We start from the raw sequence: 22780 nt of genomic DNA, 5'->3' as shown, positions 1-22780 counted from the left end.
AATCCCAGAAATTGTGTCTGGCTGCTGCAGAGATTGCAGGACCACCAATATAAACCTCAGACTGCCACTCTGGATCCTCAAACATGACCCTTCACACCACGATGCTCCCAAGGTTGAGTGATTTGCTCCCTAATAGAGGTGAAAAATTACATTAAAAAAGGCTTAAATTTTTTGTTCACATGAAGTTTAGATGCAAATTCAAAATGGAAGACTCATCCAAGCATCACCCGCATTCAATCACCTCCATTAGCCTTTGCTCCAGCCAATCACATTCAAGTCCTCATTCCTCTTCAGCCAACCATACTGTTTGGTTCTGCTTAAAGCTCTACAGTCACAGATTCTCCAGGTCTTCAGCTGGACTTTGACCCACCTCCACCCCATCTCCTCCATCATGATCTCCAGCTCCTTCTGGCTTCTTTGTGGTCTGGCCTCCACTCACCCACCAGAGTCCGGATCCTGGGGGAAGACATATCTAATCCTAATCTCAAAATTTTGCGGAATTTGAAATTTCCATGTCCTTTTGCCTGTGTCTGGGCCAAAAGGATTGTCCGATTCATCAATAAATCTCTCTAATTGCCCTCCTTCTTGTGTGTGAATCACAATTGCTGTAATTTTTATTTAGAGACTTTTTCCCCTTTCACTCCAAAAGATGCTTATTATGAGATATTCACAAATATTTTAAACCACAGTACATTTATCAGTTTAGTTGGACTAAATTACCTATGTTTCCCAAGAAACCTAACATAAAATACAGTAGATTAAAAGCTCAATTCAATTTACTAGTTACTGTATGGCCAAAGTTGTTTGATGGCCCCAAAATGCAGTAATGAATTTACAGTAAAATAAAACAAAAAACAAAAACTACAAAAAAAAAAAACTGTTGTCTGTCATCTTTATGTGAATTGTCTACTGCAAATGTGTCTTCATAGTTCTGCCTAAAATGTGGATCAAACAGAAAAACTTGGAAAGTAGAGCACATCAGCCAAGTTCTAAAGTCCTTCCACCGGCTCTATGTATCTAAGATAACAGACTTAATATACTTCTGTTAGTCACTGAATGGCTCAGCATCAAAATACATTACAGCCTTTATGCCAATGTGTACTGCCCAGACCTCTAAGGTATTCTGTCTCAATCTGCATACCCAGAACCAGAACAAAACACTGAGAAACAGAATTAAAGTTTTATGTTCCACTAATCTGGAATAAACTGCAGGAAAACTATAAAAATGCAAAAACCCTCAGTTACTTTAAACTAGGATTAATACAAAAAAAATTAGAGTGGTCTTTGACTCTGATATCTAAACATTTTAAATTTCTTTTCATGTTTTATCAATCATTTTATCTGCTTTTAATTCAGTGAAATTATTTTTATTTTCATTATTTTAAATCATTTGTTGCCTTTATGCCGTGGCAATGCTCTTTGGTTTTTTTTCTTATTTTATGTAGAGGACTTGTCTCACTGCTGAAATGTGCTTCATACATACATTTGCCTTGCCTGGTGTGTTAAAAGCTGGGGGTTACAGTCTAAGGTGAATTTGAAAATGTAACTAATTTCTGATTGATTTAATTATACAATAACTTCTCAATATCTTTATTCAATAAATAAACTAAACTATACAATAACAATAGCTAATTATACAATAACAAAAACAATTTTTTCTTAGCTGGTGGATATCAGTGATATTAGGTCAATTTATGAAGATCCATATGAACTGAAATCCAGGGACTGTTAGGGGTAAATGAATACTTCAAGATTCTGGTTTGATTGAAAGTTTTGCACCAAACTGGATTTACAGTATTTAAACCTGTTCAGGATTTACCACACCCTCATTGTTTTTGACTGCAAACAAAGATTATTTAATGTAAACTTGTTCTTTCTTATTTATTCATATAAAATAAACAAACCTTATATCTGAAAAGTAAAAAAACATTTTACTGTAACATTCTAGACCTAAAAAAAAAAAAAAAAAAAAAAAAAAAAAAAGCTATAGTAACAGAGCTATAGTAACAGATGTGACAAGCGTTAGTTAAGCAAGTGTTCCTGTCAGCCCTTTGTTTAGTTTTTTTCATGGTTCACAGAATTCTGGAATGATTTAAACATCAGAAATAATATTTGTCCATTTTTTGTCCAGCTTTTGAAAACATTATCCAAACCTGTACTTGGGCCAGTATTTTATTTGTCTGTGTCTCTGAACTGTTGCTTGTGGAACTTTTGTCCTCACAGGTGGGGTTTTGGGGGAAGATGGTGGCACCGCTTTCCCCCTCTCTTTGGTCCTTTCTGCTATGGTGAAGCCTGTTTGGCTTGAGTCATGCAGGGTGGCCCGGGGTAAGAAGTGGGTGGAGACGTGCTGGGATTTTACCCGCGGACTGGAACCCATTTTAGCTTTGCCCCTCTTATTGAGGGCAACGTACCACTCTCGACCAGTCCTTTGGTTCATGTGGATAACAGAGGCATAGGTGTTGTAACTGTTCTCCTGGAAACGCTCTCTGAACTTGCAGTCATCAGAAAACCATTTCTATAAAAGAGAAGATAAAGGGTATTAGGTGGTTTCAATACAAAATGAATTTGGCCTGTAAAACCAATTTCTCTGATGTTAAACACCATACGTCCTCCTTGGTGCAAACTAGAAAAGAATACAGCTATGACATAAATTAAGTGTGTTAATTAGTAACAAGTGATTGATTTCAGTTCATCCTTCTTAATTTATTTAGGTTGCAAGTTGTGAAGTTAAACCACTTTAAATAAGTGAATTTGCTTCATGTAATTCAGTTATTTCATATTAATTAAAGCAGTAAGTTTATGGTATTTTTTATTAATAAGATTGATTCTATTAAAGTAAGGATAATTAACACCCCTCTAAGCATGATTCAGAATCAGAAGCATCTATAGAACCTGAAAAGTGTTTGGACTGTTCTGATCTAGTTAGGCTCTCTGAGTAAGCAAAAATTATTATTTATGTCTAAGCCTTAAACTTGTGTGTTATATCCAGTTTCAACCAAATCATTTCAGGAAGTTTTCCATCTGATTTCCACCTCCATTTTAGGTATGATTAAACTATCCCTAATACAGGGATACAAGCCAAAGCTTTTAAGGTTGCTGTTATGAAATATTGGCCATCTAATCTTTCTAATCAAAATATTCTTGAGAAAATAGTTACTAAACAAGTGTCTGATCGCCTATACTGTAATAAACTTTTGAAAGAGTTGCAGTCCAGTTTTACAGCTTATTATAACATTGAAACACTCATGGTGAAAGAAATCGTAACGATACTCTCATGGCCTTAGATAATTAAGTTGTGGTTTTACTCCTCCTGTTAGGTCGATAACGATACAGTCGATAATCTTTTCCTTTTAGAAAGGCTCAAATGGGCTGCAGAAATTAAAGGATCAACACTAGACTGGTATAAATCTTATTTGTCAGCCTAATTTCAGTTTGTCCATGTTAATGATAAATCTTCCTCAAGCTCCACAGTTGCCTATGGCGTACCACGAGGATAGGGCCAATTCTCTTTACTATATATATTACTCATCATGGTAAAATTATCAGACAGCATGTGATTCATATTCGCTGATATGCTGATGATACTCAGCTATACTTGTCCATAAATCCTGATGAAACTTACCAATTAAACAGACTACAAACATATAGGGACATAAGAAGTTGGACTTGTAATTGTTTCGCTTTAGAATTAAGACAAGACAGGAGTTATTGCCTCTCAATCACAGTGTTCAAAAAAGAAGCTTACCAGTCAGTCACTTCATCTGGATGGCATTAAATTGGTCTCGTATAATAACATAAAAAAAAAACCAATGTGTTATTTTAACCAGGATTGTCATTGATATCCCAAATTAACTTGGTTACTATAATTTTTTTTCTTTCATCCCCAAAATGTAGTTAAAAGCATCCCACTAATACACTGCACTGCAGCCATTTTGATGAAAAAAAGATAAATTGTTCCAGCTACCCTTTGTTGGCTTCCTGCTAAATCTAGAATATATATATATATAAATCTCTATAGTTGTGCTGCTATAGGCTTATACTGCTGGAGAACATAGGGATTCCTTTTCATTACTCAGCTTAATTGGATCTCTATTTTAAAATTCTGCAGTATTGAATGTATTAGAGCAACCACTAACTTTAGGGAGGGAGCCATCAGCTGGAATGCTACCACAAACACCTTTGATTATAAATGCTAATTGAGTCTGTTTCTCGGTGCTTAGCTCTGTTTCTCTAACTACACAAAGCTATGGGCTCAGCTTTTACTGTGACTAACAGTATGTGCTCTCTGTCATCCTTTTTGAACATGAAAACCCACTCAAAGCTCATCTGCTTGAAGGTTTCTTTGCTGGACATAGTCAGATGTGGAACTAGTTTACCATTACCCTTTCTAATATAACAGAAGACACTCGCACTGATCCTGGTTCTGCTAAAGGTTTCTGCCAATTAAAAGGAAGTTTTTCCTCCCCACTGTTGCTGCATGCTGGGTCTGTCTTTGATAGCTGCAGAGTTAATGGCAAAATGTAAGCAGATATCTGCTGTCTCCACATGCTCCTCCATGAGAAATTTGCCCTGTTTCCAATACCCCTCTGAAAGCGATCAGAGCCAAGTTCGGACCCAACTAGTATAGAATGGCAAGCATAGAATGGGTCAGTCTTGTTTTTGAGCTCATATTGTTGAAGGACCCATCACAGTCTCAGAAAGCAACTATTAAAATGTAGAAATATGATTGCTTTTAGTGAGATGCTTAAGTTTTCAATCAGATGATGATTTAATTTAAAATATCAAATGTTTGTATCAGCTGTAGCATTTTGTTTTCCTGCAACATGAATAGTTTTTCATCAACACTTTTGATTTTGTGTAATTGTCATATCACTGCTATATGATTACAGCCCTTTATCATTGCCCTTGAACAGTGCTGTGTAAAAAGTATTCCCTCTTACAGATTTCTCCTTTTTTATGCAATTAATAAATCCATTTCTCCCTCTACAGTATGTTCAGCTTTCCTTTTATGTTCAAAGAAGGAAAGTTGGAAGTATGTGGGGTTTTTTTTTTACTCCCAAAGTTTAGCTGTACAACCTGAAATTAGAGGTTCTAGCTTCCATGTAAAATTTCCGCCAATGATATCTGTATTTTTTTTTTTACTTATGACTAGCTGTGTAATTAGGAACCTGTAAGACTGGTAGAAACTTGTCATGTTCCAATTATATTCAGCATTAAACTGCAAGCAATAAGCATATAAGGTGTTCCGCTCTGTACCTAAGAATATCTCTGATGGGAACCTTTAAAATGCACAGATTCCTTTTTCTTAGAGTGGTATGACTTCTTTGTGTAATCATGGCATTTGGAATTAAAACAAACAGTTCTGCTTTGCTGAAGAGCGCAGTATAGCAGAAAATGATGCCATTACAGCATTCGGTAAACATGCCAGTCACAAGAGAGCGCAGTGCAGCTGGTCGTGGAACAGTACAACCCTTTGAGTTATTCTAAGTGACCAACAGTTCCTTTGGGCTGTTGTTTTTAAAGATGATTAGAAAATTGCTCAGCGCTCCAGAGTTGCCGAAACGGCTGGATTGAAATGATTTAACACAAAGCTAAAACTGAGCAGCATACCAGCTCTGGTACCAGTCAGGGATTTAGACATTTGGAAACAAAGCCAGTGGAGCGTGCATGAACGAGCTCACACACGCAGGACTGTTTGAGGAGGAGAAGCCCAGGCCTTTGCTGGTCTTCATGGGGTTTAATAGCTTCAGTTGAATTTTTGGAATCTTTTTTGTGTAAAATCATAATGCTTAATCATAAGGCAGCTGCTAATCCCTCTAAAATATTAAAACGTTTTCCTTGGACCTAAAGTTGTATTTCTAGAGATAAGATATCTTTTTTGTTTTTAAATGTTCTAATTTCACATAGATTTTCTCGACCTTGACTTAAAGTTAGAGTGACACTCTAATATATCATCTTTAGGGTTTCGTATTGAAGTTTGTTGTTTTTTTCCAGAACAGCATTGCTAGAAAACTCCCCCCAGAAAAGATGAGGAAATGTTTATTCATCTAATAAATATTACAAATAAATTAAGAAAAATCACATCTATTGTGCTCCAAAAAGCTCACTTCCTGTTTCAATTAATGAAATCACACAAGGAAAATCAGCCTGTGTCTATGATTAACAGTTATTCCTTTGTCTACTGAAAAATGACACTTTTATAAGGTTAATTTAGTTACAAAAAGTAATTTGTTTGGGCATATATAGTGGGTAAAGACTGTGTATTTATTTAAATATTTCCATAAATATGTGCATTTGATATACTTTTAGAGGTTGTATGTCATTGTTACGCTACTTAATAAAAAAAGAAAAAAATTCTGCATTGTTATGTCATAGTCTTTTCTTATCTCATTAGCTCCTGTTACATCCCAGCTCACTTTACTTTTAAATCTCTACCAATCTTGTTTTGCTTTGTATGTTCTCAGCTCCTCCACCACGCTGCCTGTTCTAATTACATATCTGCTCATTTTATTTTCCTTTTCAATTAATCTTTTTCTCAGTTTTAGTTTAGTTTTTTGTTATTTTTCTAATTTAAACTGATGTCATATTTCTTGGTTTTGCCGTTCCTCATATCATCTACAGACACACATTCGTCCACCCCCAATCTACCTTTGTCTGGTTATGTCTTTTATTATCATATGCTGATGAAGATTCTCAGTCATCCAGGTCATAGTCATTCCGTAAAAATAAAAAATAAAAAAATCCACTGGACTTGGTTTCCAAGATTTGAAGACGTTTCGCTACCTCTTGAAAAAGCTTCCTGGAGAGGTAGCGAAACGTCTTCAAATCTTGGAAACCAAGTCCAGTGGATTTATTTTATTTATTTATTTTATTTTATTTTTTTACTTTTACGGAATGTATTATTATATCTATACTCAACTTGCATAGTTGTTTCTTTTTTCCTTTCATCTAAAGCAGATTATCCAGTTTATCTACTACTAACTCATCTAAACTAATCCTGTCCATTCTTTTGTTTTCATATAGTCTTAAGTTACTTAAAGTCACTTTATTCACTTTGGTTTAATTTCATATTCCCTTGCCTCATCTCATCATTTTATTTTCATTTCTTATTTAATCAATAATTGTTTCATTTAATATTCTCTAATCAGATCTTCTATCAGCTTCATCTATCTAGTCTTGGAATGTTAGGTCTCATCTTATATCTTACATTTGTCATGTTATAGTTGGAGGCAGAAATAAAGAGATGAGGATGGAAGACGACTAATAAAGTATGGGATTAAAATGTAAAATGACAAAATGTAATGCCAAAGGTCCTTTAAAGTCTGGAAATTTACACATTACCCATCCCCTTTAAGCTTCAGTAGACAAGTTATGATTAATGCTTCTTGAAATCATTGAGGTTTATCAAAAACAAGTTATAAATGCCCTTGTTAAGGTTAGAAAAGGTTGACTTGAAGCTTCTGCACCACTTGTGGAAGGGTTTTGCAGTGCTATTTATACGGTTAAATAGTTATAAACAGTTTTACCAGCTGTTCCATTCATGTACAACGCATAAAACTCAGTTGCAACTTGCAACATACAGTATCAAGTGAAAAAAAATTAACTCTAGAAAAAGGCATTGATCCTAAAGCAAATTCCTTCTCTTTATCCATGTGTTATTCTTTATCTTTTTAACCATATCACAAACTTTATATATTAATTTAAAATATTAAAATATAACCTGCCTAAATATCTCAAACTATTTAGCCTGAGGAATGACTAGATTTTGGGGAATCTTTTATTATCAGTTAAGCTTAGCCAGATTGATGCTTAACCCAACTGACAGGTGAGGCATTTATTTGACATCATGAAATAAGCTGGAAGACTCATCATTCCATAATCTGAAGGAATTCCGAAAAAATAAACAAAATATAAATTTAAGATTGCAGGAAATTGGTCCACAATGAACTATAGATAAAGAAAAGGATGTAATTAAAATTCACATTGGAATTATAGTGTTTTTACACAATATGTCGCTCTGAAAATTGTTCTGCTTCCATTTCCAAGGTTTTTGGACTCCAACAGCATTTTTGGAGAGAGAACACCAAACCAACAGAAAACATGGTGGTGGTAGTATCCAGTAGTCTGGTGCTGCTTTTCTGTTGTGGGAACTGGATAACTTCATGAATTCCTTATTCTACTCCATAGAAGAAAAATACTGGCCCTTAAAGGTCCTATAACAGCATGTTAAAAGGGTTAGAGCGAGACACCTCGCTCATATTATTCTAAGAACTGGGGTTATGTTAGATAACCAAACGTTTTAAGCAGCATCAGAAGGCAAGCATATTGTGGAAAAAAATGCCTTTAGCAATACAGAGTAATCATTTGTTATTAATCATAGTTTTGTCATTTAACTCTGAAGAAAAACTCTACCTATTTCATGATGTTGAGGTGAACCACACCACTTCTCAAGGCTGAACAAAATCTGAAAGCTCTAGAGGCCAAAAATGACAGCAGAAAAAAATAATAGATTTATAAGCTAAAAGGTGCTACCCTGTGCATATTAGCTGTGAAAAGAGCCTCTTCGTCTTAACTTTGAGAGAGAATCATTGTGCACTGCCTCACATCACCCCCTTACTGATCAGAGAAAGTGGGCGTTTGTTTACAGGTCAGCCGCATAGCACGGTTAAGGTATTGAATCCACCACTGCTCTTCTCCAAATAGCAAATAGAAAAAATGTAACCTTTTCAAATGGCCAAATGAAAGTGAAATGCTGTGACATAACATTATGCACAAAAACCAATGTAAACAAATTAAATCATTTAAATCAATTCTCCAAGAAAGAGTGACTAGATTTCCTCCACAGGCACTTCAAAGACTTTTTGGCACCAAGGGTGCCAACCAATCATTAGGTTTAGGAAGCAATTACTCACCAAGATGGCGTGGGAAGCTGTTTTCCTCTTTCATAAATTGAATCAACAGTTAAAAACTGTGTTGAATCTCTTCAGTTTATCCTTGTATGATTTGAAAATTGGTTTAATGTTCTAGTGCTAGTAGGTTTTCTCATTACTATAATGTAAATATATATCAAGTCCCTGTCTGGTTGATGCTTTGACCTCCACTCAAGTATCGGATGAAATCTGATATTACTCCAGCCCTGTCCTCATCACCACCCACACCTGTGTTAATGTAGCAATCACTGAAACGATGTTAGCTGGTCCTTTTAAGGCGGGGCTGCAATGAGGCTGAAATGTGTTTTGGGGGATAAAGTTAATTTTCTAGGCAAATATTGACTTTGCAATTACGCTGATCACTCTTTATAACATTCTGGAGTATATGCAAATTGCTATTATAAAAACTGAAGCAGTAGACTTTGTAAATAATAACATTTGAATCATTCTCAAAACTTTTGGCCATGATTGTAAGTGAAAATTTGCTGAAGAATAACAACTCATCCCATCACCCTGACATGAATGTATGTAACAGTATCAGGATCTGAAGCGGCAGAAGTGGTCTGTGCTGGGCATCAAGTCTCTCAGCAAACTACACGACTCTGTGTCTACTGCCTTCAGCTCATTGTTTACTCAGCATATTGATTTTCGCCTTGTAGCTCGCTCCACTGCATACTATCAGACGTCCCAGACAGGATTTAATTTTATTCTTGCCATTAACACTAGCTAACTGGGAGTCTCTGTTATCTGTTCGCCTGCCAAAGCTCCCACAGATGACTTGGTGGTGTTTCTGACCGCTGACTGACTTACGTCAGCACAGCCAAGCTGCATTCATTGGGATTTAAGAACCTCCGAAACTGTGGCTAAAGATTACAGTGGAGTGAGAGCACCATAGCATGCTTACGTCACATTCAAGGGCCCTTTGTTGCAGATGGAAAGCAGGACAAACTCATTAAACAAATATAAGTAATTCTATGGAGAACATAGACATGTCATTAGTGCAAAGGATGCCTGATTGCAGCTCAGAAAGAAGAAGAAGCCAGGATTTTAAGATTTAAAAATATAGGTGGACAACAAATAGGTCTGCTGTTTGGTCCTCCTGTGTTTCTATCTGTTCATGTCTGCTTCAATAGTTTTTGGCTGATAGTTTTTAACTTAAGAAAAACTGAATCCTGGGCTGCATTATGCAAAAGCCACTAACTAGATAAACATAATGAATGATTGAGGAGCAGAACAGATTTCTACTTGAGAAAACTGTAAAAGTGCGGAAAGCCAGAGTTCCTTTAAATCAAGACTAAAAACACATTAGTTTAGGATTGCCTTCGGCTGTTCTAGTTAAAAAGTTCAACTGAAACATCATTAGTTCAACTTTTTTATTTTCTTTAGTCCAACTGTTTTTAATGTTCTTTCTTGTTTCTGCATTTTTCATTATTATTTTTTTCCTACTTGCTTTGATTCTGTTTTATTTTCCTATATTTTAATCATGTAACACACTTTGCATTGTCTTTGTACAGAATTGTGCTATACAAATACATTTGCCTTTGCCTTGCCTTGCCTAAGGAGGTCAACAAAGATGATATTTGTCATGAGAACCTATTAATAAAGTTTTAGTGAATACTTTATATATTCTTAACCAGAGGACTGAGGTTCTGGTACAACCACAACATTCCCATCAGTTTAGTGACATCAGAGCAGTTTAGTGGTTTTTGTGTGGAGATCTTACGGTGGCGTGAAGCCATCCTCTTTTGTTCATGGCCAGGAATCTGTTGCTGTAAACCCCTTTGATGCCGATGACACCCTGAGAAATCGCAAACAGCTCCAGAACACCTGGAAAGACAGAGACCAAATCTGGATGATTGAAGGGCAGAAACATCCGTTTATTTCCACTGCTTTCACTTCAGCTTTTTAATTATATTCAGCTGAATGTTTTTCTGGAATACTAAGTCTGTCAATCCTCTTCCTAAATATGTACATTTAACTCATAAGCAACATAAAAACTCATGACATGAGTAAGTACAGATATCACCACATAGACTAAATTTTCATTATTTTATTTGTTGGTGGTGAGTAGTTATTTGCAGTATTTTAATTGCAGAAGACAGTCAAAAGTGAGGAGTCATGTTGAGTCATTTAGAAGCTGCCCCATGCAAGAAAAAAAATGAAGTGAAATTATGGAAGAATACATTTTTGGGAAATATACTTTGCATAGAATTCTTTAGTTTGCTCTTCACCACAAAGCAGGTCATTCCAGAATTCCCACGGGTCAAGTACTCATTCAGACCTCCTTCCCCTTCAACGCCATCAGGCTTTTCATTTCTACACCTAACATAGTCCAGGGTTTTCCAGCTTATGCGGAGAGATGCTCTGAACTCCAGCAGACCATCATCAGACTTCCCTTTCTTTTTTCTCCACTGCATTTTTCACTATTATTGATGATCTGAATAAAAAAGAAAAAAAAAATTTCCAGCACATACATTTGAAAGATGCAATACTTAAGGATGTATACATATACATATTTTAGTATTAAAAGTATTTTAATACTAAAATATGTTTCCCCCTCGTGGAACAGGTATCATTTGATAGACACACAATGTAGACTTGAAGAATTTGAAAACTTTTTTAACCATAAAAGATTTACTTCATATAATTTTATACATGACAAAAAGCATTGGCAGAATTTGAACAGAAGAAATCCGTTGTTTTTAATTGATAAAGAATGTTTCATCCTTGTAATGGATACAATTAAATATTGGTATAATATTTTGAGACAATTAGAAGAGAAAGGACTCTAAATCTTATTCTACAAATAAATACCTTAAGATGGAAATTAAAGAGGATTTTACTGATGATGAGAATTAGTTGAAGGAGACCCAGATTTTCATGAATGAACACCTATTCAAAGCTTTATTTGTACATGAACACAAAATGTTTAACTATAGGAGTTTTAACATGGGGGGTGGGGGTATATTGAGAACTTTGTGTTGGTTTTAAAATCTTAAATCACAGATACCATGAACATTGATCATGAGAAAGTCCCAAGTTCACTGGAACATTTTCTTGATGCGGAATCTACAAAATTACCTCCCATCTCCTTTTAGTTAAGCTGGAAGAGGAATTACTTCTTTTTTAACATCACTTCAAAACGTCAGATTTCTGGACTGCAAAATGATCTAAAATGGACCCTAATTTTGCGTGCCTATTTGCCGGGTACTTTGAAAAGCTTAATCGCCAAATAAATATTTTCTTGCATTTCATTATAAGGGATCAATCACCACCTTAAGTACACTTTGATTTAACCCGTGACATACAAATACCCAAATGAGAATAGCGTTTGTCCACCTCCCTTTACACAAAACTAATCAGTTACATTTTTCTCTACATACAATACTTTCCTTCTTATAAGAAGTGTTTATCCCATCCACATTAAAAAAAGTTTGCATGTGAGCCAAATCACTAGGCTCAAACATATGTGGGAAATTCATTACAATAGGAGCAAAGTAATGATTTTATAACAATAGTAAAAAAAAAAAAAAAAATTACAAGGTGGACTTGCAGAAAACAAAATGAGAGGAGGAACTTATTAGAAACTAAAACATAATAAAATCTAGATCCAAACTTGTTTTTTATAATCTTTACACTAAAAACAAGGAACTTTGAAGAAATAATCTTAAGAACATGGGTACATTGTCCAAAGTGATCCAATTTTAATGAACTCCAAATTATAAATTATAGGCGGGGGCATAAATACCAGGGATAGGAAGTCCGAGCTCCTCATAACACCCAGAAACAACCTTGTTAACCCGTAACCTATAAGGAATTTCAAATGTAGGGCTTGCATAAGTGATCAAAATACAAAAAAATATAAATCATTTAGTCACCCAGTAGGTAGCAAGGATAACAACACAAAATGATTTGATCTTGTAAAACTAAAAACATTTTATATGTGACACAGAGCCCAAGCAATAAAACTTGCATATCAAAAATATCCTGTCCTTTAAACATATAAATCATTGACGTTTTATCAAGAGGATTGATCTAATTGGTCCTGTAACAAGATCTTTTAATGAAAAGCAATATTCATCAGCAATGTTTACCTTCTTTCCTATTTTTATAGGCATTGAAGCTATTAAACCTAGCCAGAGAGGGGGAAATATAGATTCTATTAGCAAAAACAGAGGTGTTCTTGGTACTGTATCCTGAATCCAGCTCCTACAGGTATGAATGAGGAACTACACTATCTATTAAAGACTACCGGTATCTGTAATTGAGCCTATGTTTAAATTTATGTTTTGATCAATTAAGTCTTTTTAAATCAAATTATATGATATTTATATTATTAATGTATAAACTTGTAAGGGTGTTGCTCATTGCTCTTATCGCTGTTGCCACATTGTATCAACATTATTGATAAGCATAGGGGACAAACTTGTAGGCCTTATGGGTTTGAACTCTATCTGAAAATGTATTGTCTTTGGTAGATCATTCTACCTAGTTCATTCTACCTGCGTGGGCATCTTTCAGTCCTGTTTCAGATAAGTTTTCCATGTGTTTCCTTCTTTATTTTAGCTGGAGCGATGATGGTTGATGTGTCCACTCCATTTAGAAAGACTTGAATGGCTTCCGTATTAGATCTCACACGTGTGACGGTGAGGCATCATTAGTTATTCATTTAGTGTGACACTAGATGGAGTTAAGTCTTACACACTTTCCCTTCAGTTTTAGACCAAAAACAAAGGTCTAGATCTGTCCACTTTAAAAGTGAGTTGATTCCAGTCTTAGTCTTGTTGAATATTGGTTTAACCAATCAGGAAGTACCATCTCCCTTTAATGCTAATTGGTCAGTATTTGTTACTATATCATTGGTTTATTTTATTTACATTTTTTTGTATAGTACTTTTCATTTAAATCCAATTTGTGCCTGATTTGTAATGACCCTGATGAAAGCCACGGGCTGTGTTAAACCCTGAACACACTGAATACGATTTCTATTCCGACCTGACAGAAAATTGTGTCATAAAAGGTTGTGGCGTTATGCTCTTATTTAAAATCATTGGGGAGCAACACACCCAACATGATATTCTGCAGGGGGCTTGCATAGTTCTGACTAAGATAGACAGGTCTATTTTACTTGGACTATGCTAGGCAGCAATTCAGTGGCAATTGTATCTGTGTGACAGGAAGAGAGACACGATTACAAAGTAAACACATCCGGAAAAATGCAAAATAAAATCTGTCAATCCTGAAAAAAATACAAAAAAAAGGTTTGGAGTCAGACAGTGGATACAAAACAGGTGGGTAGACTCACCTTTTGGAAAACAGAATACTTTAGCTTAAAGACATAATACTACTTTTTATCACTCTCCTCAAAAGAAATAAAATTTATAAACTTTACAAGAACAGAAAATGGATACAGTAAAATAGTGATCTTATTTGAGCCTCACAGAAAATAAAACAATTGGGAGCAGACAGTGCAGGTGAGAGCAGCTTATCTCCCCTCTTTATAGAAATAAGGAAGGAAATAAAAAACTTCAACAAACTTTACAGATCTCTCTCTGAAGGCCCTCTTACTGTTTCAGCCAACAGCCATATACAGTAAACCATCCAACAGCCTTTATTGCTCCTTTTCTTTAAGCTTAGTTCCCATTATATGTCTAATATAAGCCTATTAAAATTCTCTATCTATTCTGGTTTGAGATGCTGCGTACTGGTTACGTGGGGGTCATTGTGGGGAGTGGTGGCCAAGTTGTTAGAGCATAGAGCTTGGAATCGTGAGGTTGTGAGTTTGAAACCCACTCCCACAGACTGCCACTATGGCTCCCTGAGCAAAGACTCTTAACCCCACGCTGCTCCCCACAAATGGCAGTGAATTTCGTTGCCCTGTGCCTGTGACAGTGTAATGACGATAAAACGCTGTGGGGGAAAAAATGAAGCAGAGCTTTTGTTTGTAGCTGCACTGTTTCTTTTTTGTAAAACAAAAACGTGAGTCCCATTCTTGCATAATCTAAGTGCTTCCAAGATTCTCACGTTCCCTGAACTCACCACTGAACTTCCCTTCTCACTTCCAGTTCCGGGTTACCAGCTCACTGAGTTCCAGATCCAAATCCCGTATTACTCCCTCAATAAACCTGTTAAACTGTTTCCGTCCTCTCTGAGTGGTTTAAAGTTATTTTATGCAATAGACTGACACAAATGAACACAAAATTGCCATGTAAAGGACAAATTACAGATAATTTTCAAAATGGTTTTGAACACATCAGAAAGGTTGAGCTTTTTTTTTTATTCACACTCATAGACAGTACTTTTCAAGACCTTTTCACTGCAGTCACTGTTGCAGATTGTTTTCCTCTACAATGTTTGCACATCTTGACTAAGACTAAATTATGGGACATGAGTGTTTGAAAGATACTTCAAGGTCAACCTAAGTGGATGGAGAGCATTCATTTTCAAGTTTTGCCACAGATTCTTAATAAGAATAAAGTCTGGGCTTTGAATTTTCAGAACACATGGTGACATTTTGATCTAAACCGTTCCATTGCAGACCTGACTGCATGTTTAGGGTTGTTTACTTCTAGAAAGTCACACTCAACCCAAGTCTCAAGCCTTCTGTTGCCTCTTATAGGTTTTCTGTCAGTGCTAGTCAAAATTTAGCTACAGCCTTCTACCTATCAGTTGCAATGCTTCCCTTTCCATACGCCACAACGCTGCCAAACAATTTTCAAGGTAAGCATGGCTTATCTCTCACATTTTGCAGAAAGATTATTAAATCAAACATTTTTTTTCTTACCTGACCATTAGAATGTTTTGACTCATGCAAGACTTGTGGTACATGTTGATTTATCAACAAGGTTCTTTTTGGACCTGGTTTGTCTTATTATTCATATTTATGGAATACAGGAAGAACCAGAGATGTGGACCTTTCATCTCCTCCCTTTTGGCTGTTTCTTAGATTTATGCTCTCCTTGTCTGATCTCTCAGTTTAGGTGAATAATAATGATGCACCGATGTGAAGACCTGGGCTGATATTGATATCCCATATTAATATTGCCATTATGGTCATTATTGCCATTATTAACCAGCATCATATATCATATGTTTCCCTTCCCCTGAACACCATGAAAAAATGACACAAGGGCTGAAATTGATTATCTGATTCAATTAAATGCTCATAAACGTGATCTGTTTCATAATCACAGTCACATGACCAAACAAACACCCCATGACCAATTCCCAGCCGTCCTCCTCTTGAAACAATAACAGCAACTAGATGGAAATAGATATCGGTTGTGCATATCGGCCCAGTTTACTAGTGGGACCGATACCAATACAGGTGCTGGTCATAAAATTAGAATATCATGAAAAAGTAGATTGATTTCAGTAATTCCATTTAAAAAGTGAAACTTGTATATTATATTCATACATTACATACAAACTCATATATTTCAGATGTTTATTTTGTTTAATTTTGATGATTACAAATGACAACAAATGAAAATCTCAAATTCATCATATCAGAAAATTAGAATATTACTGAAGACCAATAAAAACAAAGGATTTATAGAAATGTTGGCCAACTGAAAAGTATGAACATGAAAAGTATGAGCATGTACAGCACTCAGTATTTAGTTGGGCCTCCTTTGGCCTGTATTACTGCAGCAATGCGGCGTGGCATGGAGTCGATCAGTCTGTGGCACTGCTCAGGTGTTATGATAGCCCAGGTTGCTCTAATAGTGGCTTTTAGCTCTTCTGAATTGTTGGGTCTGGTGTATTGCATCTTCTTCTTCACAATACCCCATAGATTTTCTATGGGGTTAAGGTCAGGAGAGTTTGCTGGCCAATTAAGAACAGGGATACCATGGTCCTTCAACCAGGTACTGGTAGCTTTGGCACTGTGTGCAGGTGCCAAGTCCTGTTGGAAAATGAAATCTGCATCTCCAAAAAGTTGGTCAGCTGCAGGAAGCAAGAAGTGCTCTAAAACTTCCTGGTATGTGGCTGCGTTGACCCTGGACCTCAGAAAACACAATGGACCAACACCAGCAGATGACATGGCACCCCAAACCATCACTGACTGTGGAAACTTTACACTGGACTTCAAGCAACGTGGATGAAGTGCCTCTCTTCTTTTCCTCCAGACTCTGGGACCTTGATTTCCAAAGGAAATGCAAAATTTACTTTCATCAGAGAACATGACTTTGGACCACTCACCAGCAGTCCAGTCCTGTTTCTCTTTAGCCCAGGCAAGACGCTTCTGACGCTGTCTGTGGTTCAAGAGTGGCTTGACACAAGGAATGCGACAGCAGAAACCCATGTCTTTCATACGTCTTTGTGTGGTGGTTCTTGAAGCACTCACTCCAGCTGCAGTCCACTCTTTGTGAATCTCCCCCACATTTTTGAATGGGTTTTGTTTCACAATCCTCTCCAGGGTGCGGTTATCTCTCTTGCTTGTACACTTTTTTCGACCACATCTTTTCCTTCCCTTCGCCTCTCTATTAATGTGCTTGGACACTGAGCTCTGTGAACAGCCAGCCTCTTTAGCGATGACCTTTTGTGTCTTGCCCTACTTGTGCAAGGTGTCGATGGTCGTCTTTTGGACAACTGTCAAGTCAGCAGTCTTCCCCATGATTGTGTAGCCTATAGAACTAGACTGAAAGACCATTTAAAGGCTTTTGCAGGTGGTTTGAGTTAATTAGCTGATTAGAGTGTGGCACCAGGGGCCATCAATTTTGAACCTTTTCACAATATTCTAATTTTCTGATATGATGAATTTGAGATTTTCATTTGTTGTCATTTGTAATCATCAAAATTAAACAAAATAAACATCTGAAATATATGAGTTTGTATGAAATGTATGAATATAATATACAAGTTTCACTTTTTAAATGGAATTACTGAAATCAATCTACTTTTTCATGATATTCTAATTTTATGACCAGCACCTGTATGCATAAAAATGACCCATATTATCCATAATAATAATAACTGCAATATATCATGCTTATTTATAAGGGATTGAGCAGAGCTCTGTAAGATGATCACACACTCGATAAGTTTTTAACCTAATCTTCTTGAGGTTTTTCCAAACCTTTCTACCGTGCTTCTTAGTCTCCATGATGCTACTGTAACGGTTCGCTGATGTTCTATTAAAAAATAAAGGCCCTAATACAAACTAGGGTTGAAGTACCAAAAGGTTGGCTGTTAATTAATAAGCTACTTGCTAGTGGATAAATTCTAAATGGAATTGCTTGCACTATTCTTTATTTGGGGATAATAAAGTACTATTTCTTATAACCTTTCCTTAGATACAAAACTTTGAACCAATCTGCTGTATGATGTGGTTGAATTGTCTTGCATTTCTGACCAGATGAAATTATCTTGCTTACCATGCACATTGCATGTCCTCTGTTTTCTTTGCTGTAGCCATAGAAAAAGGCAAAGCAACAATGTCCACGTTTTAGATTGCTATAGCAGATGTTCTTATTAATTTCATAGATCTTTACATCTTATGCAATGCATCCTCTCTAAAGGCTCACACCTCCTTCTTGCAGGCCATGTTGTTGTTTCTTTTTAATTATTTTTCTAAATCGGGTGCCTCCTCTTGCTCAGCTTTAAAGTTTTATCAGCTAGACCAATGTTAACCAGAACGTCTTTAATTTAAATTTGGAGGCTTTATTTTTGCTGTGCAGTAGTGCCTGGTTGCTGTGATGCCAGTCTCGCTGATTTGCAACCGCACACATCCCGGTGCCTCATCTGCACCTGTTACTTCCACAAATAGTCTACCTGCCAACATCCCGAACGGACACAAACGGGGCTGGTCAGCCGGGTGACATGTGCTCAGATATTTACACCACCAGCCAGGAGCTGCCCCCTGCTCCTGTAGAAATTATTTATGTTCTTACTTGGAGGAGTGATATTAATGAAAACATATTGGGAAACTTAGGAGGGATAAATAGCAGTATGGTCCAGATTTGCATAATTTATAAATTAAGCTGCTTCATGCATGTGGGTAAATACTTACTCAGCTGGTTTGGCTCATGGCTGCCGTTCACTTTGCCATCGGGATGAATCTGGAGGTGGAAGCCGATGCCGACCCTGCAGTACAGCCTGCAAGTCCTGCGTCCCGAGCTGATTCCCTCCTGAAGAAGCAAAGAGACGCGTTCCGCTGCGGCTGCGACGCAAATCCAGTGAGCAAATGTCAGAAGGTAGAGAGTTACATTCATTATTCCAAAAAGGAGACTCTCAGCAGAATCCCATTTGCATGTTTGCCGCTCCTGTGCCGAGGTCTAAAACCAAAAAGGTTTACGCGCACTGGCGTGTGCGCATTACCTCGGCTACCAAGGCTGCGGTGGATCTGCTGGATAGCTGCTGGAGATATTTATAACGCCAGTGATCTCACAACTCCATGCATGGCTGAGCTCTAAAGGAGGGTCTTTCAGCAGGATTTTGTTGCCGAGATGCCACTCCTGCTCTGCACCGCCGACCCACAGCAGCGGGGCGTGAGGGAAGCTCCCCCGACAAGGGGCTCCTCTGCGCCAGGACGCAGCATTTTACGCACAGATACAAAATATTTCAACGGGAGTGGGTCGGTTTATCACCCACAATGCAGGAAAAAGGTCCCACAACCTTTAATTTATAAAGAAAAGTTTAAATCCTTGAAGAAGAGATCCAGGTTTCACAACTGAGTTTAAACTCGCTGGCAGATTTTTCAGGGGGATCAGAGTAAAAGGGGCAAATACAGCCCGAACTTCATATTTTAGCTGTGAAACGTTTTACTTTCGACAGTTATGAAATAAGTTGTGCTTGTGTCAATCATACAACATCAAATTTAAACTATCGGGTGTTTTGTATATATTTAAAAAAATCTACCATGGATATGAAACTTTTGCACCTACAAAATTATGTTGGAAATACAGCCAGAGCTGTGTTCAACATAGAGGCTAAGGTCTGAATCACAAATCTGAAAACATTTGGTCATAAATTGATTTACTTGTCTATGTGTTAGTATCCTGACCATACAAAGAATCAGTTAACTTGAGGAAATGTGCAACCTCATTACAGTCTTTCAAATATTTTCTTTTAGATTATACCCCATCCTACATTTAGGTAAATCATTCAGGTGGCTCAAAGACATACCAGTAAGCTAGTCAGTTTTAGTCAGATCATCATGCACCTATTACTGCTAGAAAATTGCATATTATCAGGTTGTCCTCAGTTAAACAATTGTAAACTGTCCAAACAGTAATGTTAATTTCACAGACTGACTACAGGGATTTGCCTACAACAAGATGATTGAGAAAGATGACATCGTTCAGTCTTATTTATAAGATGGGGGAGGATCCCTGGTAAAAAAAAAATGTGCTTTATTGTATTTCAAGTATATTCATATTTCCTATAGTTTACTGAAAATGTACTTAGACAAATTGTACTTTTTGTAAATATATAAAAAGTATACTAACATTACGCTTTCATGCTAATACTTTTAACACACTTTAACATAATTACACTATGTTACACTTTATAGAAATATATTATTAAAAAAGTATACTTTAAGTGAAAGTTATGTGTAATTTCTAAAGTGTACTTATTTTAAATTTGTTTTTACATATATTTTTGCTATATTTTAAATTGTATGCTCAAAGTTGTCATTGTAACGTACATTGAAAGCATATTTTAAAAGTACACATTTTAATATCGACACTGTAATATTAAGTTTGAGTGCATTTTAAGTTACATTTGAATCTAATTATGAAGTGAAGTTATATACGCTTGTACTTCAGGTAATTCTTTTGGAAAGTGTTCAATAGTATAACTACAAAAATGCACTTAAACCCTATTATGCAATTTTGTGCTGTGTGTAAAGTACACAGATAGCAATTATTGCAGTTGTTATGTAATGTTTAATAAGTTTTGAAAAAGAAATATGATACAATACATCTTACACACAAAACCACATTGAACAAAACACTAAATGTTCACTTCAAAAGTACAGGTGCACAAAAATGTGTGTTCTGCTGAAAAGCAAGTGGTTTAAAGCTGGTGCAGTGCTACATTATGATCTAACAAATAGCATAACCCACATTGCAACAGAAAAGTTAATACTGGCCAAATGCAAAAGAAATAAACTTAACACATTACAATTGTCTCAAGTGTTCAAAAAAGAACATTTCATTAGTATTGTTTAATGGATCAAAGCAGGGCTACTGCAAACAAGACCAATTGGTGAGTGCACATATTTAAAAGTCGCTGACAGCACTTCATGCATATAGGAGTGATATGTGGAGGTTGTTTGGCCTTGATGTCTGTAAAGTAGTAGCTCCCCAAGAATTTTAGTCTTGGGGAGTTTTTGGTTCAGTACTGATATCAGAATTCCCATAGACTTTGAATGCACCACACCTGCACAGCAGTTAGTCACGGCTCCTCCCTGCTCAGAGCTAGCGTGCTTTTCTTTTAAGGCCTTGGTCTGCATGGAGAGAGGTAACTTTCAAAACATTCCCATTTGGTTTTGAAATCTTAAGATATCTGTATAAAACGCGATTTTGATTATTATATTTGTATTGTAGAAACAGGAGATGTAATCGGTTGAGCAGGAAGATTTGCTGTATTATTGTGTTGAAGAATATCCTGGTGAGTTCACATGAACCTGTGAATGAAATATATATATTTTTTGAGATGTAAAACCAGTCAGGATATAATGTTTTGTAATATATGTAATTTTACTAGCTCTTTTGATTTATTGAATGCATTAGCACAGTGAGAAGGAGGCTAACACACCCCCCATGTGCTCTTCTAAAAAAGAAAATGCACTTTCAAGCTAGCTACATCTTGTGTGATGTTGCTGTAAAACCCCCACAAGGGGTTAACGTAAAATTAACCCTTCATAGGTGTCCTGGATTGTTTTTTCCAGATACAAGTATTGACTACTGACCATAATGATTTCTTAGACAGTGAACCACATGTGAATTGATAATTTTACTTTATATTTTTGTCTGTATAAATGTGGTAAAAACCAATTTATATTATGGTGATTACATGATTTATTTTCCAATTGAAGTAATTGCTCTGCACATTTGTGTGCAGGCTGTTTTTTTTTTTTACATAGTTGCAGAATCTGCTGTTACAGCTGAGCGGTTCATTGTATGGACTGGACTAGACTCCACCAGAGATGTTGATGCAGAATGTTCCCAATGTGAATGCCATCCGGTTCCCTGGAGGGTGGTAGGAAAAACAAGGAAACTTAAGGATTTTTCTTCCCTTTCTTTCTGCGGATTCATAATTTTTTTCTTTTCTGAGATCTCTGACAATTTTTGTTGTTACTTTGTTTAATTTTTTTGATCAGATCTGATAAAACCACTTGATGCATCAGATTTATTTAAATTCAACTGAAATGGACAATTTTTTTTTCTGGTGCACTTATGGACCCTGGTATATCATACTGATACAATTTGTCAGACTTTTCTGATGTACTGCTCAAAAATATGAATTTACAGTATCTCTCTGTTTGGTTAACAGACGCTGTTCTTCTGGAGTTTCCGTAGACAAGTGTCTCTGATGTGCGCACGGCCATCAGACGAAAATGTAACAATGAGCAGTTCAGCCAAAAAAAGGAAAATAATGTGTGGTGGGCGTGTTTTTGTATGGTGCGAGGGTTTAGGGGTGCAATAATAAGGAATGTTGTTTTTCATTGTTCAGTATTCCTCTGCGTTCTTTAAAGTTTATTTGTAATGTTTAGGTCTGCTGCCTGAAATTGACATATTTCTACAAAGTGTACTAAAGTACCAATATTTGAAAATGTGTTGTAAGTTTTATAATGAAAATGGTTAACGTCGATATGTAAATGTTTATACATTCTGAGATAG

At 36.2% G+C, this 22780-nt stretch overlaps 1 protein-coding gene and 1 long non-coding RNA gene across 3 annotated transcripts; one reads left to right on the top strand and one right to left on the bottom strand.

Moving 5' to 3' along the window:
* Positions 1–1998: 1998 nt before the first annotated feature.
* Positions 1999–19398, bottom strand: fgf5 (fibroblast growth factor 5). Its single transcript, XM_038288139.1, has 3 exons — positions 18943–19398; positions 10654–10757; positions 1999–2515 (listed from the first exon to the last, which is right to left on the bottom strand). The coding sequence occupies exons 1-3, from the start codon at positions 19142–19144 to the stop codon at positions 2144–2146; spliced, it is 678 nt and encodes a 225-aa protein (XP_038144067.1). The 5' UTR covers positions 19145–19398; the 3' UTR covers positions 1999–2143.
* Positions 19399–20594: 1196 nt separating this feature from the next.
* On the top strand, positions 20595–22527 carry LOC119785449. Of its 2 annotated transcripts, XR_005281038.1 has the most exons (4): positions 20595–21398; positions 21485–21548; positions 22002–22139; positions 22434–22527. It is a non-coding gene; the product is annotated as an uncharacterized LOC119785449 (long non-coding RNA). The 2 variants fall into 2 exon arrangements; XR_005281037.1 differs by having other exon boundaries at positions 20615–21548.
* The last annotated feature ends 253 nt before the right edge of the window (positions 22528–22780 follow it).

The sequence above is a fragment of the Cyprinodon tularosa genome, unplaced genomic scaffold (genome assembly GCF_016077235.1).
Source record: "Cyprinodon tularosa strain WSP-4 unplaced genomic scaffold, ASM1607723v1 ctg249, whole genome shotgun sequence".
NCBI classification, from domain to species: domain Eukaryota; kingdom Metazoa; phylum Chordata; class Actinopteri; order Cyprinodontiformes; family Cyprinodontidae; genus Cyprinodon; species Cyprinodon tularosa.
This window is presented reverse-complemented; position numbering and strand designations above follow the sequence as displayed.